This window comes from Grammomys surdaster, unplaced genomic scaffold (genome assembly GCF_004785775.1).
Source record: "Grammomys surdaster isolate TR1022 unplaced genomic scaffold, NIH_TR_1.0 130, whole genome shotgun sequence".
NCBI lineage: Eukaryota > Metazoa > Chordata > Mammalia > Rodentia > Muridae > Grammomys > Grammomys surdaster.
This window is the reverse complement of record NW_021604588.1, coordinates 1,199,994-1,218,738: the sequence shown is the minus strand read 5'-3', so window position 1 is coordinate 1,218,738 and position 18,745 is coordinate 1,199,994. Positions and strand designations below refer to the sequence as shown.

The 18,745-nt window shown below is 39.7% G+C and overlaps 1 protein-coding gene and 1 pseudogene across 2 annotated transcripts in view; both read right to left on the bottom strand.

Moving 5' to 3' along the window:
• Acbd6 (acyl-CoA binding domain containing 6) overlaps positions 1 to 18,745 on the bottom strand; it is a 137,553-nt gene that overhangs the window by 112,153 nt on the left and 6,655 nt on the right. For both annotated transcript variants that reach the window (XM_028758147.1, XM_028758156.1), the window contains exons 2-3: positions 18,293 to 18,357; positions 15,863 to 15,959 (exon numbers count right to left, since the gene is read on the bottom strand). In XM_028758147.1, coding sequence (XP_028613980.1) covers positions 15,863 to 15,959; positions 18,293 to 18,357 — 162 coding nt within the window. The remainder of the gene's footprint in view (positions 1 to 15,862; positions 15,960 to 18,292; positions 18,358 to 18,745) is intronic.
• On the bottom strand, positions 4,068 to 5,765 carry LOC114612983 (annotated as a pseudogene).

The following is an 18,745-nucleotide window of genomic DNA, read 5'->3' as shown; positions in this document are numbered from 1 at the left end:
ACACCCACCACCACCACACCCACCACCACCACACCCACCACCACCACTTCAAATGCCTAGAAGACCCCAAGCCTCCCATGATTTTGTATTTACATCACTAACAAGAAACTCAAGTAATATTTTTAAAGGCCTAAAGAAACTAGCACTTTTCTAGTTTCTTTTCATACAAACAAGAGCTAATCCACATTTTATCACAGTATAAAGTATATTTAAAAGAATACATGAACTTAACTTGAATTGATTTTTTTACAAGATATGATTAAATGGTATTTAAACCAAATGCCACTGTGTCAAGCTGAATAAAAATACTTAACTGCTCTATTTATTTTGTCAAGCTAAATCAATTTCTTCAAAGTACTACTTGAAGCTGTGTGCTGTGGTGCACATCTGCAGCCCTATGACCTGGGAGGTGGGAGTAGGAGGATCATGGGTTCAAGACCGACATGGGCTGTACAGTAAAATCAAGTCTCAGGAAAAAAAAAAGTGTCATCTGAACAGAAGTACAGTCTACATTCTCCAAATTTCAGAATGTGTTGCAAGTTCAGAACTTATTAACTAAACAAGTAGAAACTGGCAACCTGTGTCTATTGTTCTGTTCCCTCTGTGGTTGATATTTCAGGCAACTTGGTCAATTTAGAAGACAGAAGATAACTGGCACTTCACTCTTCCACTGGGCACAAGGTAATGAATAAAAAGACTTCAGATACTATCCAAGCATAAAAATAAACAAAAAGTAAGTATAGTTGTATAGCTGATAACAACAAATTGTTCTAGACACGTTTCTGACTCTCAGAGGTTCATGTCAGTGTATTTCCTCAAGAACACCTCTCTCACACATGTATTTGTACACATCTGTAAACACAGAAACACGCTTACATTTCCAATTACTAAAGCTATGTATCTACTGATATAATTTCTGGCACACTGCAATTTAAACTCACAGAGCAGATGTTGGCCCAAGAAACTTCACTGCTGTCTATCTTAGACGGTGTCACTATCCTTTAAGCGATGCTCTGTTGGCATCATTCTCTCATTATTTCACTATTTAAAGATGACTATGTGCTTGGGTGGCACTAGGTAAAAAACTAGACTGTAGAAAAAAAGGAGCATAGCATCACTGACAGACAAGAAGGAAGCTGAGAACCCAGACACCAGCTGCAGGGCTGGGACATGCTCAGCTGAAGCACTCTGTCAGCATGAACCAAACCCTGATCAAGTCAGAAGAGGTCAGGTGTTGGTCTAAAGAGAAGTTTTCTCACTTTAAAGTCTCCATGAAGATCAAACATAAAGGAGGTGGCGGGGGGGAGAGAGAGAGAGAGAGAGAGAGAGGGAGAGAGAGAGAGAGAGAGAGAGAGAGAGAGAGAGGGAGAGAGAGAGAGAATAATAAAACTTAATTCAGCTTTATAAAGTCATAAGCCAGTGACAATGTATGAATGACATGATTTGTTGATTCTACACTGATCAGCAGAAATGGTAGACGACATTAAACACTGAGTAATTTGGAATCTCGAGTTTACTGAGAAAATCACATTAGAAACACATCAATTTCTTAAAATTTTTAGAAGATAGTCAATAATAAAGGCATCCACCTTTAGTCTTTCCACTTGGGAGGCAGAAGTAGGTGGATTTGTGAGTTTGGGGCCACCCTGGTCTATATCATGAGCTCCAAGATGAGCTATATAGTGAGATCCTGTCTCTAAAAAAATAAAAACAAAAAAAAATGAAACAAAGCAAAAACTCAGAAGATGATATACAGTTAACCAGCATTAATATAAGATTTCAAGGGGATTCCAGCATTAGTTTATACTAATACACCTGAAGAGGCTCAATAAATCATGAATTAATTTCCAAAGGTAAGTTTAACATAGCGACCCTCAATTTTACATCACAAATAAAAATATATTTAAAAAACAGACCGACAAACTGTAGCACTTGGAAGTAAAGAAATCCAGCAGAATACCAGAGAAAACAACAACAACACAGCATTCATCAGCATACAACGCATAGAAGAGAAATGCTCACTGAATACTTAAAAAATGTACAAAAAAAACAAGATTAAAAATAATAAAAATGATTTAACTAGTGTGTACAAACATTAGACATTTGAAATATTCAGTCTCTCAATATATAAAACGTTGAGCCAAATCTGACAGGAGATAGGTACAAGAAAGGAAATTAACCTCAAAACTTCTCCAAATAGATTTACAATGCCAAGTTAAAGATTCCTAATGCTGAGAACTGAAACACTTAAAGATAAATTTCAAAGCAGTTTTAGAATTTTAAGTAGTGGTCAGAGACGTGTTAGAATCCAGTATTAGTAACAGAGAGATACAGCTTTGTGGCTTCAGGTTTTTAAGTGCCTTATTTCTTAACAATAATATCAAACTCCCACTTTTGTAATAGCCAATGTGGAATGAAGTGTAGCAAGTAGTAAAAACAAGGAAGATTAAACATATTCACATATGCATATGTATGTACATACAGAAAAGGAAAGCACCACCACCATTCTACACTGGCTTGCTAATACACTTTGAAACTTTTTATTTACATTAAAAGTGAAGTGACGTCCATACCAATATCTGTTTATACATTACAGATACATATACCCTTAGCTATTTTTGCACTTAATATGATTAAAATTATGAAACTGTAATATTCAATCCATGTTAAAATTTCACAGTGTAAATCTAAATGTAAGAGCAACGTTTGTAAATACGTCAAAGGCCACACACTGACTCTGAGGTCATTACAGAGATTCAGCTTCAGAAATAGAGAAGACAAACTGTCTATTGTTTTATGATTCCTAATTTGTTATGACTCTGCTGATACTCACAATCACTGGTAAATACAAAGAGAAACAGTACTGTGCTGTCATGGCAGAACACACAGCCATAAAGTAATGGACCTGATCTGCAGCAGAGTTCTCTTAAAGGAGAAGTACATGAGACCAATGACAGTCCTAGGAAAGTCATCAGGTTCCACAGAAATGGACCAAAGTCTCAGGATCCGTAAGGAAACAGAATATAAAACACAAATGCCAAAGAGCTAAAAATCTTGAATGTTGAATAATGTGGTATGAGAAAAATAACTCAAAAGGCTAAATGAGGCAAGCCGTCTGGAACCTTACGTTTGTGCTTGCTTCTCTGGGGAACTTACTCAGTCTCCAGGCTAAATTAAATTAATAACTTCTTAAGCCTTGGCTTCCTCACCTGTGAGCAAGATAATACCCTTCAGGATTGTCAGAAGGGCTAGTTAAGACTAACCTGGATTTCCCTGAATGCATACATAAAAAGTACTATATAAAGATACAAGTAGATTAACCATAACAGTATAAAACAGGAATTATTCGTTCATAAAATGTATATAATTCTATTAACTTTTGTGTTACTATATTTTTAAAATAAATGTAAAATTAAAATGACTACGTGATAGCTGGGTGTGGTGGCACATGTCTTCGATTCCAGCACTCTGGAGGTAGAGGCAAAGGGATCTCTGTGAGTTCAAGGCCAGCATGGTCTATAAAGCAAGTTCCAAGAAAGCCAGGAAACAGAGAAAGCCTGTCTCAAAAACCAAAACAAAGCGAAGTAAAACAACAACCAAACAAAAATATTACTAAGAGATAGAAAAATAATATACAAAATTTATGTATTATAAAAGAATGCAGGCATGACTCATTTCTGAAGAAAAAGATCGTTCCTAAATTCACAATCCTCTTTTTATAAACCAAAATAACAGAATATTTAGCATTTTCCCAATATTTTTTTTTTTTTTTTGAAATGTGACGTTTTATTACAAAGAGTCACAAAATGAAAATACCTCAAAAAGGAAGCTAGGCCAACAACCACCACCTACAGAACTGGGGAAGACAGGGCAGTGTCAAAGTCTTCTTGTCTGCCCAAGACGGGTGGGAAGGTATAAACAGAACCAATCTAAAAATGGCTGCTATTACTCAAGCCTGAAAAGGGGTTCCAGAAGACCCAGTCACCCCTTCTAAAAAGCTTAAAAGGAGCATCTTAACAGAGCTCCTAGGCAGGCACTTGGCAGTTCAGGATTTTGTCTTCTGGATGTTTTCTTTCCACTCAGACCCTATGTGGTTCAAAGCTGAGATTGGGGGTGGGGGTGGGGGACAGGATGGACAAAGGAGCTCTGGGAAGAGGTCTTCCCAGCACTGCTGCCCTGTGCTCTGGTCCCTGGTTCCTATCTAGTCCCTAGGGACGGTATATTTAATATATTTTATATAAATACACAGAGGAATAGAAAATATAAAATCTGAGAAATTGAGAGATAGTGAGCAACTTCGGGAGAAGATGGGGCTGCAGACCTTGCTCAGGCCATCTTGACCTCTTCTCTGACCCCTTTGGCTTCTGGCTTCTCCTCCTTGGTTTTCTCCTCTTCTGTGACTTCTTTTTTCTCTTCAGGATCTTTCTCTTTCTCATCCTCTGTTTTGACTCTTTTGGCTTTTTTGAAGTTAGAAGAGTTCTTGCGACCACCTTCTCCCTCCTCATCTGAATCAGAGAATTCTTCCTCACAGGCAATGCGTTTGTCAGAGGAGCAGATGGAGATGCGTTTGTCAGGGTCTTCCTCATCCTCATCACCGCTCTCTTCTGGGATAGCATCCTCAGGTATGGCCTGCATCTGGACCCCAGGGGCATGGGGCAGCATTCTCAAGTTCTCAAAGAGCCGCTGCTTGATCTTTTCCAGGTATTCATTAGTGTTCTGGTTAGTCATATTGGAAGGGCTGATGTGAAGCTTGAAATCTGGTCCAAAGTATTCAAAGTAGTCATTGTATGGGAGCTCATTAGGGATCTCTGTGTCCAGGGCCACAGCTGTCTCGTAGGTCCAGCACCGAGCAACGTTCCGGATGGTGTAGCCACCTCCTCCCAGCATTAGCATAGGCAAGTTGAAACTCTTCACGAACTCCACACACTTGGCATGCCCTTTGATGGTCAGATTGAAGCAACCTAACCGGTCCCCAGACAGGGAATCGGAGCCACACTGTAAGACCACTGCACTAGGCTGGAACATCTCCATTACTTTGGACATGACTGGCTTGAAGATGGCTTCATAGGACTCATCATCAATGCTGTCTCGCAGTGGGTAGTTAACAGCGTAGTACTTGCCTTTGCCAGCCCCAATATCCCGTAGGTCCCCAGTTCCCGGGAAGTACTCTCCGTATTTATGAAAGGACACAGTCATGACCCGGTCGGTAGTATAGAAGGCCTCTTCCACGCCATCGCCATGGTGAATATCAATACTTTAGCAGTTCCAGGATGGCCAAGACGATATCATTGACGTAACAGAAGCCAGATGCTTCAGACTTCTTTGCATGGTGCAGGCCCCCAGCCCAGTTCACAGCGATGTCCGTCTGCTGCTTATTGAGTTTCACAGCACTTGCGACAGAGCCACCCGTGGACAACTGACAGAACTCAAACAGGCCATCAAATACTGGACAGTCCTCACCAACGTTGAATCTCTGCATCTGCTTGCTGTACTCAGACATATTATCTGGGCGAATAGAACGCAAGAATTTAATGTAGTCATCGCTGTGGTACTTGGTCATCTCCTCAGCATTGGCTTTGTGAGGACGATAGATTTCCATTTTCCGGTAGAGACCGTAGTTGAGCAGCAGGTTGTGGGTCATGCGGATGCGGTGCGGCTTCATCGGGTGCCCTTGTCCATAATAGTAGTTTCCAACGTCCCCGTCGTAGTAGTAACAGACTTTCCTCTTGGTGCCCTGAGTCTGCGCCATCTTGCTCGCCGCCCGGCCCTCCTGTCAGTCTGTCCCTTCCCAATATTTTTCAAATATATCAAAAACATAACTTAAGGAAAACCTGAAAAACTCTAAGATGTCAAGTTATATATTATGTAGTCATGTATCTGAAGTAATATTAAAGTGACAGGAATTAGATCAGAATCTGATTCCAAAGCAACCTAATGTCACTAGGCCCAATGTGGACACTAGCCAGCTATTCCAAGCTAAACTTACATGAATTTACTATAGCAACAGCAAGTTGTCATTTAAAGATGGGATGTTATGCCTTAAAGTCAGTCACAGGCTTTGCTTAAAATATTTCATTCATTCATATATATATATCTTTATGTGAAGAATGAAGCCGTGCTCTATACAAACATGAAAATACAGACTAACAAGTTACATCTTTTCCTCAGCAAAGGACAGGAAAGCTCTGAAGCTCGGGTAAGTGCATGTGCAGAAGAAACTGAAAGCTAACTGGAAGATCATACCCTTTAAGCCAGGGTTCCAGTAGAGTAAATGGGTAATACACAGAAATGAGGCAGAAGCAAGAATTGTATAGCTCCTAAAAACTCTCCAACACTTTAAGAGGCAATATGGTAGACCACTTGGTATTATTACTAATGCATGCTGCTTTTCTGTATCAGAAATAACCTATATGCAGAGACTAATAAATTTGATACAAAATACATTTCTTTTTCTAATATAACAGAACATATTGTAATAAAGTATGCTATTAGAATAATGCTTTTGTAGTAATTTCTCTATAGCATAATTTCTAATTAAAATATTCTGGTTACTTTTTAACTTAACACAAATTTTAAAAAATCATTTCTTAAACTAAACAAAAACTATTCTTATGTTACTTGGGGCTTTAACATCAGAATTCTGTTAGTCTATCTAATGTACAACTGTTTTAGTTAAAAAGTCCTGTTCTACTACACAAGTAAAACGCCGAGCTCACTTCCTGCCGAGTAAGGTGCTGCAACGAATACTAGTTTCCTCCAAAGTTTACGGTAAATGAGGGTAACCAGGAAATTTGGGTTGTTAAATTTTCTTAACTTATATGAACTACATAGGAAAGCAAACCTTTTTCTTACAGTTTTTATCTATTGACACAAGACAGTAACATTTTTGATACAAAGATAATAAAATGTTCTTTTCTAAATTGTTATCTTGACCCTTCAATTTTATTTTTAATTACACCTTAAAATTTCTTTAATTTCTAACAGTTATTTTACTGTGTCTACAAGAAAGGTAAATACACAAAAGGAGCATGTTTATGTATTTCACACGAGAGGCAGCATAGGCTATGTCAACTGGGAAACACTGCCCTCTACAGGGTTTTAAATGACAACTGAATTTATTCAATACAATCCAGCCAACAAAATTTGGATTTTCCTGCCAGCCTTGTTTCTGAAGCAAAATTATTCTCCTCTGTCAGACTGTTTGTTCAGTGCTGAGGAAGGAGCCCCAGAGCCTCATGTGTGCTAGGCAACTGCTTCACCACAGAGCTACACCTCAGCCCTCTTTATATCTGCTTTTGGTACCACAGACACAACTGCCACGTGAGTTCAGTTCAGCCTAATAGTGACTAATACACAGCCACTGTTTCAGGTGCTGTGAAAGCAGCATAGCCTAAATTCTTATATGTTTACAGTACAATGGCAGAGAAAGATAACTTCAACTTCAAATAGTAAGTATAACAGAAGAATAGACCACAGAAAACCGTCACGATTTGCGTTTCAGGATGACTCAAGGAGACGAGAGCATGTTCCCACAGGTGAGCAGGCTAGCCTGCATCTTGAGGGCTGACAACACATCTAGTAAAGACAGAACAACTGAACTAATACTGAAAGGAGCAGGATGTGGGGCAGTGGGTACTAACAACTCTGGGCTATGTTCCAAATTAATTTGGGGGGGCACATAAAAACAAACAAACAAAAAACCCAACAATAAAAACAGACGCCAGGCTCAGAGTGCTGCTCCAGTGTCAATATTCTTAAATCTCCCTACAGAGGATTTTGATATGCAACTGCCTCCATCCCACAAGAGCTAGGATGACAGCCATCTGATTCATTCGATGCCTAGGTTTTTAATGATTATTTACAGATAAAAGACCAGTAGATGATGCTACCCAAACTGGATGAACAGTAGCAGGCTTTGCAAAGGCTGGATGGCTACTGGACATCTGCACAACTACCTTATTTGGAGACTTTCAGTTCTCATAGTTATTATCTTTCTAGATAACACACAGGTAAAATAAAATGGATCTAAGAGTCATTAGACCAGTGAGGCAAAGAGAAATGACCTTACTAATGACATTCTGAGTAAATGTCAAGATCTAAGTTTTTTGTTTCTTTCTTTTTTTAAGGAAAAGGGAATACTTAGTGAAAACTAAGGTACTGACAATAGCACTGAAACACACAGAAAGCCCTGGTAACTCCCAAAATAAAATCCTCATTCTATTTGCTATGAGCTTTGCGCCCTCCGGTGGTCACAAGAGGTTTGACTAGGGATGAGTAGAAAGTATCAGACGAAGCACAAAACTACATGAACTATCCAGATTTACCACTTATGGAACTGACAAGTAAATGTTCAAATTATACCTTTTAATCTGGTAGAAACATCTCAATTGGAAAGTACTTCTTGAGACACCAGAACTTACCCGTCTTTGGAACTCTAACTATGTTAGCATTTGCAGACGCTCATTGGTCCTGCACTTGTCTTTCTCTGAAAGTATCACAATGCACTGTGATTGTTCCCCACATACCTCTCACCTCTGCCCACTCCTGCTGACATTAGCATCTGAGAGTCCCCTAAGCAGCTCTTCAGAACTGTGCATGTGGGACCACACTTCTAAAGCACATGGCTTGCTGTGTGGGTGTGTGTTGCAAGGGGCTTTCTAAGGTTTCATTTGACACTCTCCCATGTGTTTTATATTTTTGTTCCATATATTTTATGCTTGTATTAATTTTATTAAGGTATTGTTTGCTGGACAATATAGAAGAATATTTATACCTTTTTACAAGCTTATGACTGGAGTATGCTCACTATAGAAATATTTCCCTTTTCATTCAGAGTAAAAGCCATAATCCTGAAAATAAACTACCATGTTTATTGTCTAGTAAATGTTCCAGTTCTCTGCTCCTCATTCCCGCCCGCATTTGGCCCTAGCAGTTTGTAAAGCACACCAGGTTTGACTCAGCCATACTGCATTGTCTGGTCCCTCCACAGCCTGTGCAATGTTCTTCATACAGCTGCTCACTTTTTCCTGCCTTAATGTTCAAGGTCACCTTTTTAGTGAGCCTTCCTGATCAGCATTTTGAAATGATCCCCTCCTCCTGTACACTTCTGCTTCTCCCCTGCTTTCTGTTCAGATACTGATCACCTTCTAAAACTCTGTACTATGTACTCACATTACAACTTACTCTTGCCACAGCAGAAGCTCCTCCGGGCAGACACTGTCTGCCTGTGCCACCAGCAACTATATCCCAGTTCCTACAAGCTATAACTTATATAAAACCAAGTACAACCAATGCATAGGGTGATAATAATTCTTTAACAGATGTTAGGAAAAAGAAAAATAGTCATTGTATTTTATAGAATGAAGGATTGTCTGATTCTAGAATCCAAAATAAAGCCAATTAAGGTCTAAAAACCAACCTATTTGAGGGTTATCAACACTAGAATTGCAAAATAAAGCCAACTAAAATCTTAGGAAAGTCTTTTTATAGTTGGTTCAATATAACAGTACTCTTTTACATGTTAGGATAAAATTTAAGTACACATCCAAAATATGTGATAGTGTATTTTAATCAGTGAGATCTGAAAAGAGTTCAAATTTAATCACATTCTTTGTGAGCACTGGAAACCTTAGTACAGAGCTTAAGAGAGACAGTGGCCATCATACTATCCACTACTGAACAAGAATCTCTTCAAAGAGGTAAGGAAAATGGCAAGTAGTCTTCAGGAATCTTGAAAAGATCTGATTTTTAATTTAGAAAACTTCCAGAACTGTGAATATGTTTACCAGGCTATAAAAAACAATAGTGAGATTTTGTCTTTAAACGGTGGGCAGGGGGATAGAAAATCACCTTCAGTTAAAAGAGGGGCCACAGTGGAGCATGCCCTTAATCCCAGCACTAGGGAGACATAGGCAAGTAGATGTCTGAGTCTGAGGGCAGCTTGGTCTACAGGGCGAGTTCTAGGACAGCCAGGGCTACACAGTGAAGCCCTGTCTCCAAAACTAAAACCAAATGAAAGAAAAAGAAAGAAAATCATCTTCACAGATGTAAACTGAAGTAGCACTGAATTAGGGTGGACTGATGTCCTCACACAAGAAAGAGAGGAAGATTCAAATAGAGAGACAACCATGTGAAGTTCGGCCACTATGACAGCTAATCGTGCTTGCCAATTTGACACACCTGGGAAGGGGGAACTTCACCTGAGGATTTGTCTCCAACAGACTGGCTTATAGGCATGTCTGTGGGGTATTTTCTTGATTGTTAATTGATATAGGGGCTCAGCACACCGTGAGCAGTGCCATCCCTAAGCAGGTGGCCTGGGCTATACAAGAAAGGGAGCTCAACAGGAGCCTGCAAGGCAGGCAGTAAGCACCATTCTTTCATGGTCTCTGCTTCAGCTCCTGGCTCTAGGGTCCTGTCTAGAGTTTTTGCCTTAATTTCCTCCTGTTGTGGACTGTACCATATAAGGCAAACAAACTCTTTCTCCCCAAGTTACTTTCAGCTGCTGTTTTATCCCAGCAACAGAAGAGCAAGTTAAAACAGCCACAAGACACCTAACATCTGCAAGCCACCAGAAGATGAAGAAGGAAGCATTTTCCCTACAGATGCTAAGTCCTTCTTTCAGACATCTACCCTCCAGACATGGGAAAATAAATTTCTGTTGTTTTAAGAAGCTTGTGGCACTTTGCTACAGCAGCCCTAGAAAACTAAGAGTTGGAATATCTTGTGTCAGTACGAAAGAAACTGTTCCAATGATTAGGGCACACGAAAAGGACAGAGGACCTAGTTTGAAGATTCTTAGTATTATACTGCATGAATAAAACAGAAACTCATACATCTATATACTACAAATACATAGGTATATAGATGGTAAAAACCATGGGTGCTGAAAATCCCTATACATTCTTGCTCAGTTGACTGGATCTCTACCACTCTGTATGTAGGCCATTTCTCAGGACTGTGTAACCACCAAAACACCTTTGGGAATTCAGTAACATCTCTCTGGTCTCTGACAAAAAGCGGGCTTGCTATAAGTCATGAATTCCCGTAACTCAGTGTTCTTTCTTTCTCTATATGCACAACCCACTGCATATGCAGAAATCCAACTAACCCTACCTGTGTTGTCCTGTGGGACTTGGGAGATGTGGGAAATGGATGCAAAACAAATGAAGCTCATGCAGTTTTCCAAGGCCTGGGTTGACCCAGGAGCCAGAGGCTTTGCCAACATTTAAGAAACAGAATCAGGGTCACCTAGCTCGTACATGGGGCAAAATTTCAACCTTTGACACTTCTCTTTTTAAGGGATTGATGGGTGGATGGTGGATGGACAGACAGATGAATGGAGACATGAAAAGTTCTTTCTGTTTTAGTTAGGGTTACTATCACTGTGATGAACACCATGACCAAGGCAACTAGGAGAGGAAAGGGCTTATTCGTCTTATGCTTCCACATCACAGTTCACCATCAAAGGAAGTCAGGACAGGAGTTCAAGCACGGCAGGATCCTGGAAGCAGAGACAACGGAGGAGTACTGCTCACAAGGCTTGTGCATGCTTTCTTATAGAACCTGGGACCACCAGCCCAGGGGTGGCCCCACTCAATAGGTTGGGCCCTCCCACACCAATCACTAATTAAGAAAATGCCCCCACAGGCTTGCCTACAGGTCATCTTATGGGGGCATTTTTCTATCGAGGGTCCCTCTCTGATAACTCTAGCTCCTGTCAAGTTGACATAAAATTAGCCAGGATGTTTTCATATAGCTGAATGCCAAATAATAAACATAGGACAAACAAAGGAGTTAAAAATCATTACTGAATGTTAAAAACTAGTCGGTGAAATCCAATTAGGAAAAAATATATTCATCTAGATAGTCTCAAAGTGTTCCTCACAAATTACTCACTAATTATAAAGAAATAGGAACTTCTCAGTAGAGAAATCTGGGAGATGCCATCATTATCCAAGTGATCAAAGTTGACATCATCAATACCAAGACAGAGATCCGGCAGCTGCTGCTGGTAAACTGCACTGAGAACACATGTCTGTGCTACTCCTGAAGCTGCTACAAGTAATCCACAGTGAGAGACATTCTCCAAAATAACTGCTTTATCATTTTCCATATTTATATCGAAACTGTTGCAGATTAGAAAAGCCTAAAGAAATATGCCACGTGAATACAATGCACAATTCGAAATCAGGTCGTGGTAGGAATTTTAGCAAATAATTGGAAAGGATATTGTTAAAGTAAATGAAAAATTTGAATATGCACTACTGATTCCACAATAAGGATGGCTCTATATTAAAATTTCTAATCTTTCTAGAAGCTTCCTAAAATACATGCAAAAAATATAAAAATTAAAATAAAATTCCAGATTTTAATTATTAAGGTATAGATATGAAAAGAAAGCTATTTGTTAGAAAATAAATATTTAAGTATTTAGGGAAAATGAACACAATATCACCAATTTATCTCAAAAAATTTAGAAAAAATATTTAGCTGGACAGAGGTGACTCATACCTTTAATCCCAGCACTCAAAGGCAGAAGCTGCCTGATCTACAGGGTAAGTCCCAGGACAGCCAGGGTGACACAGAAACCCTGTCTCAAAAAAAACAAACTAACATAATTTATAGATACTTATGTGTGTAGGAACATGTAAACAGAATGACAGAGCAAATATAACTGGCAAATCTAGCTAAAGGCCATATAGAAAGACATTTCTTCTACTATTGAAATTTTTTAAATTGTCTGTATGTATTAAACTTAACGTCCCCCTTCCAAAATTACATAAAGACAAAAGGATTCTTTTTATAACCCACTGACCAACAAGCTCTCGAGGTCAAACACAGACGAAAACACAGGCAGAGGGTCGCATGCAGTTACCATGTAGCTTTAACAAAAATAACCACTTGAAGGTCTGCAACTTTACATAGCAAACATAAAGGTTTGGTTGGTTTTGGTTCTGTCTGTGTGTGAGTGAGTGAGTTCATGTGTTTCCAACAGCAGGTGTGGCAAGGCTGAGTCACTCAAAGTACAGAACTAACTTTCTTCCTTCCTTCCTTTCTTTTTTCTTCCGATGGATCCTATTTTTTTCTTTTCTTCTCTTTTCTTCCTTTTTTTAAGATTTATTTATTTATTATGTATACAGTGTTCTGCCTGCATGTATGCCAGAAGAGAGCACCAGATCTGATTATAAATGGTTGTGTGCTACCATGAGGTTGCTGGAAATTGAACTCAGGACCTCTTAAAGAGCAGCCAGTGCTCTTAACCTCTGAGTCATCTCTCCAGCATAGAAGTTTCTAATGTCTTTATTACTGACTAACTGTAGACAAGTTAAGGAACCTCTCTCTATGTCTGAATTTCCTAACTTTTAAAATAGAGGCAATAATAGTTCTAAGATTTTTTGGCAATTTCAAAAGATAATGCATGTAAACTGAGGTCATATATAATGTGTGTTTAGTTTACTTCTTATAAACAATTTAGCAAAAGAAAGTAATTCTTTTCTTTTCGTCTTTTTTTTGAGAGGTTGTGCTGGGACTTGAACTCAGGGTTTCTGAATTGCCAAGCAAGTGCTCTAACACAGGGCTCATCTCTAGTCCACGAAAATCACTCTTTTTGTCCTAAATGACTAATGTCAAAGCTCTCCTGATATTGAGGTTATGGCGTTATACCTCTTACCAATCTAAAAGCAAAGGGAAAAAATTAAAAAAAGGAAGTCAAGAAGGACCAGCGTAGAGCATGTAAACCAGAGACTGAAGCGCAAACAACACACAGCTGCTGCACAAACACAAATGTATGTGAGATGCAAAATCCCTCTTCACCAGATGCAGCTTTCGTTGCTGTTGCCTTTGTGTTGTTTGGCTTTCTGAGACTGAGTTTTAGTATGCCTCTTGGCTGTTCTGGAGTGTAGACCAGGCTGAGCTCTATCTGGCTCTCTGCCTCTGCCTGGCATCTTTATAAGATTGCAGTGTTTGTTTGGTTTGGGTTTTTCAAAACAGAGTTTCTCTCTGTAGCCCTGGCTGTCCTGAAACTCAATCTGTAGAACAGGCTGGCCTCTGTCTGCCTCTGCCTCCTGTGCTGGAATTAAAGGCAATTAAATTATCCCAACCTCTATCCTATACACCTTTTCACCAGTACTTTGGTTTCATTTTCTTTTAGTATTTTAAACGGGGATAGAGAGACAGCTCAGTCGTTAATATATATATTACATATGTAATACATATAAGAGCACATATAGCTCTTCTAAGGACTGGGGTTCAGTTCCCATTATCCACAAGGCAGCTCACAAGCCCTGTAACTCTAACTCTAGGGGGGTCAAACAGTCTTTTCTGCATTTGGTGGGCGCCAGGAATGCACACGATGCACACACATACATGCGAATACTCACAGATACACATTAAATACTAAATCTATTTTTCAGGGGCATCAGGATGGACTGGAGGGTAAAGGCTCTTGTGTCCGAGCCTGACTACCTGAGTTCAATCCTCAAGGCCCACATGACAGAGGAAGAAAACAGAACCCCTTGCAAGTTGTCTTCTGACTTCCAAATGCATGTGGCGCAAGCACACAAAATAATTTAATTTTTAAATGCTTTTAAAAACTTTTTGCCGGGCAGTGGTGGCGCATGCCTTTAATCCCAGCACTTGGGAGGCAGAGGCAGGCGGATTTCTGAGTTCAAGGCCAGCCTGGTCTACAGAGTGAGTTCCAGGACAGCCAGGGCTATACAGAGAAACCCTGTCTCGAAAAACAAAACAAACAAACAAAAAAAAAATTTTTTTCAAAATAAAATTAACAACCCCACCTGTGCTAAATTCTTCCTAGGCATTCTCCATAAGTATCCTAGAAAGGCAGTGTACGTTAACATTATCCAATGCCCCTAACAGCCAGTCATTTTTTTTCTAGAATTTATATATTAATCTTAATGTTTTATCACTCCTTCATGCTTTAAACTACATAATGGCAGAAATGTTATATTTATCTTGTATCTCAATCAACAAGGATCTCAAACTTGCATAGAAATCCTCATTAAAATATCACAGAGGAGCTGGAGAGATGAGTCAGTAGTGGAGAGCCCTTGTTCACCGTGGTTCTTTGCACTGCATGGTGGCCCACTATCAACTATGACAGTTTCTGGGGAACTGTCGCCCTCTTGTGGCCTACAAGGGTGCTGCACTCACATGGTCCACACATATACATGCCGACAAAACACACACTCCTATAAAACAGGATAAATAATTCCAAACTTTTTTGCTTTTTGTTGTTTTTTTGAGACAGGGTTTCTCTGTGCAGCCCTAGCAATCCTGGAACTCACTCTGTAGACCAGACTGGCCTCAAACTCAGAGATCCACCTGTGTCTGCCTCTTAAGAACTGTATTATTATTCTTTATATGTATGTGTGTGTGTTGTATGAGTGTCTGCAGGCAATACAGAAGCCAGGAGTTGGATCCTCTGAAGCTGTTCTTCCGGGTGGTTGTGAGCTACCTGATGTGGGTGCTAGGAATTAAACTCTGGTCCTCTAGAGGAGCAGTGGATGCTATTAACCACTGGGCCATCTCTCCAGCCCACCCAATTTTTTTAATTGAAAGAAGTGTTCTTATTCCCAAGATGATGATCTCCAAATTCTGACATAAATTCAGTTCTTACAAGATTAAACTATACTTCTACAAACTCTCAGCTATTCAGAGGTTTCTGTATCAGTTACTGCTCATGGTAATATTTAAACAGTTATTTTCGCAGATAGCTATTACAATTACCTTATAGTTTTTGATGAACTGAAGCTTACGACATGTCACTTACACCAAAGCTTAGTCAGACATTTGTCTGGGATAAAGATAAGTTTTCAGAAAGTAAGGAGCTAGGAAGTCTTACCTGAGGATTCCATCCTGGATCTAGTTTTTTAACTGCCGCGATATACTCCTGCATTGCTTGGCTGGGGCTTGAGTCGCCGAGGGCTTTCCATGCCTCCCTACAGCACAGAGCAGCCAAGATGGCCTTCGTTAATGATGCGAAGAACACAGACAGCATGCTTTTTAAACAGGATCTCCGTGTGTAGCCCAGGCTGACCTGTTGTGACTCACAACATCACATCCAGCTAGCATATTCCTACTATTAATATTTTACATATATATTTCATTGATCTGAGGACATAAAGATAACTGTGCAGAGGAGAAGCATCCAATTATGTTTTGATAGAGAAATATAAAACTTATTACCCTATCTTGGGGCCTTTTGGAAATACTTTTTCCCTATTTGCCCTCTTTCATGTAATTTTAGAACACAGATATCTTGTGTACCTGTTGAATTTTGAAGTATCACAAACTATGGTAATCTACTATTTAATCTCCCTAAATCCAGCGTTACCCCTATTGAGACTGTATCATTTACAGACCAGTAGAATACCTCCCATCTTACGAATTAACCATCCCGGCTACCAGAACAGGTCTGCTCAGATTGCCCCAGCCAACTCTGCCCTTCTAACCAGGTTTCTCTATCCTCAATCTATTATAAAGAGAGCCTGGTCCTGTTCTTCCCTGCTTTCCTGCTTCTATGAAGAAAGCAAGCTCTTTCTAAGGTTTTCTAAATTGTTTACTGGCCCTCGATAGTTACTTATCTGTATAGTAATACCTCACTCCTAAATACATAAGCTTGTATCACCTGGGAATCCTATCAGTTCTGTCACAGACACAATCTACCCAGAGTCCCCTGACTGTCACAACACTGCCCTATGTGACTTCGTCTTCCCAGACCAGAAGCCAAGCAGACTCTCACACAGCACTGCTTCACTTATCCTTCTCTTTCTCCTCCATGATGCTGACATTTTTAACAGTCAAAAACAATTATTTTTACAAAATATCACTCAGCTTGGATTTGTCTAATTGTTTTCTCACCTAAACAGCATTCTTGTCAAAATGATTAATCATGATCAAAATCAGATTAAATAATTTCGGTAAGAGCAATATGTAAGTGGCATGTCCTTTACAATGGATCACACTAGGGACACATGATGTCAGTCTGTCCCATAACTAATATACTGATGAGTTGGTAATGACAGTATCTGACAGTTTTCTGCTTTACTAATTAATAAGAGTGCCTATAAAATAGAAACTTGGGGGAGGAACAGAGGAAAATATGTAAACTTTTCAATAATACTATTAAAAAAAGCAACAAACAAACAAAACACAAAGAAAGCCGGACGGTGGTGGCACACGCCTTTAATCCCAGCACTTGGGAGGCAGAGGCAGGCAGATTTCTGAGTTCAAGGCCAGCCTGGTCTACAGAGTGAGTTCCAGGACAGCCAGGGCTACACAGAGAAACCCTGTCTCGAAAAACCAAACAAAAAAAAAAAAAACAAAAACAAAAAAAAAACAAGAAAACCAAGGACTGCATTAGAGAAAATAATAGTAAGGCGACAGTGACAGAGTTTCACAAAACAAAGCAGCTCAGAGTAAAGGTTACATTTGACAATCTCCAGAATAGCATTCCAAAAACTGCTTATCATCAAGAGAAAACTTGACACAAAAACTGAACTCAAAGCCCTGAGGATGCCCCATATAATAAAGACCAGAATGATGCCGGGCAGTGGTGGCGCACGCTTTTAGTCCCAACACTCAGGAGGCTGAGGCAGGCAGAGCTCTGTGTTTGAAGGCAGCCTGGTCTACAAGGTGAATTCCAGGGTAGCCAGGGCTACACAGAGAAACCCTGTCTTGAAAAACAAAACAAAACAACGACAACCCCCGAATGCCATCTAAACTAAAGCATGTGACTCATGTCCAGGTTTGAGCTTCTGCTCTCCTCAGTTGAATGCTGGCACTGAACTAGTGTTCAGAGGGGCGAGAATCTGAATTGCAGGTGAAAAATGTATTCAGAGTAGAGTGAACCTAGGTCTAGTTTTGGATTTTTTAGATTGTCCCACTGCGAAGCAGAGGCATAGAAAAGTCTGAGATGGGCATTTATCTTGTTCTTCTCGATTGCTTTCTCTGGCTTTCTCACATCGAAGCAGCAGTCCCCAGAGGCTACATTACATGCAAGGAAACAACCTCGAGCAATAAGGTAACAAAGGGCTCTCTCGTGAGAGCGCCCTCTGCTGCGAACACTGTGGGATGACTTCAGTGCCAGAGATCCTTTGCGGTCCTCTAAAAGCAGATTCTTTTAATCCCTCTCCCAACCCCCTGTCGTTAACAGCCCACAGCAGAGGGATTAATATAAAAATAATTCTTTAATCTGCTAACCCCTTTCTAATTCCTAAACCTCTAAGTCATTTCTGACAACCTTATTAAGGATTCCAAGAATTGTTCTTACCATTTTTGCTTTCCTTCAAAATCAAAGAAGTTTGGTTTAGGGATATTGCAATTTCCAACTTTGACCTAAAAAAAGAAAAGGGGGGAAAATATCAAGAATTTATTTTATTATTCTAAGAACTTTTGTCTTTTCAAGTTTATTATACATATTTAGTAACTATACATTAGAAAACATTTGAAGATATATATAGGATAAGAAAATTTAACATTCTTTGCAAAGAGTAGATAAAAAAAATTATCAAGTAATCTGATGTGAAAACAGCAGCAATACTTGCAACAGAGGCACGAGAAACAGCAACAGGTGTGGTGGTGTACACCTGTAACAGGGGCACAAGCAGCAGCAACAGGTGTGGTGATGTACACCTGTAACAGGGACACAAGGAGCAGCACCAGGTGTGGTGATGTATACCTGTAACAGGGACACAAGGAGCAGCACCAGGTGTGGTGGTGCACA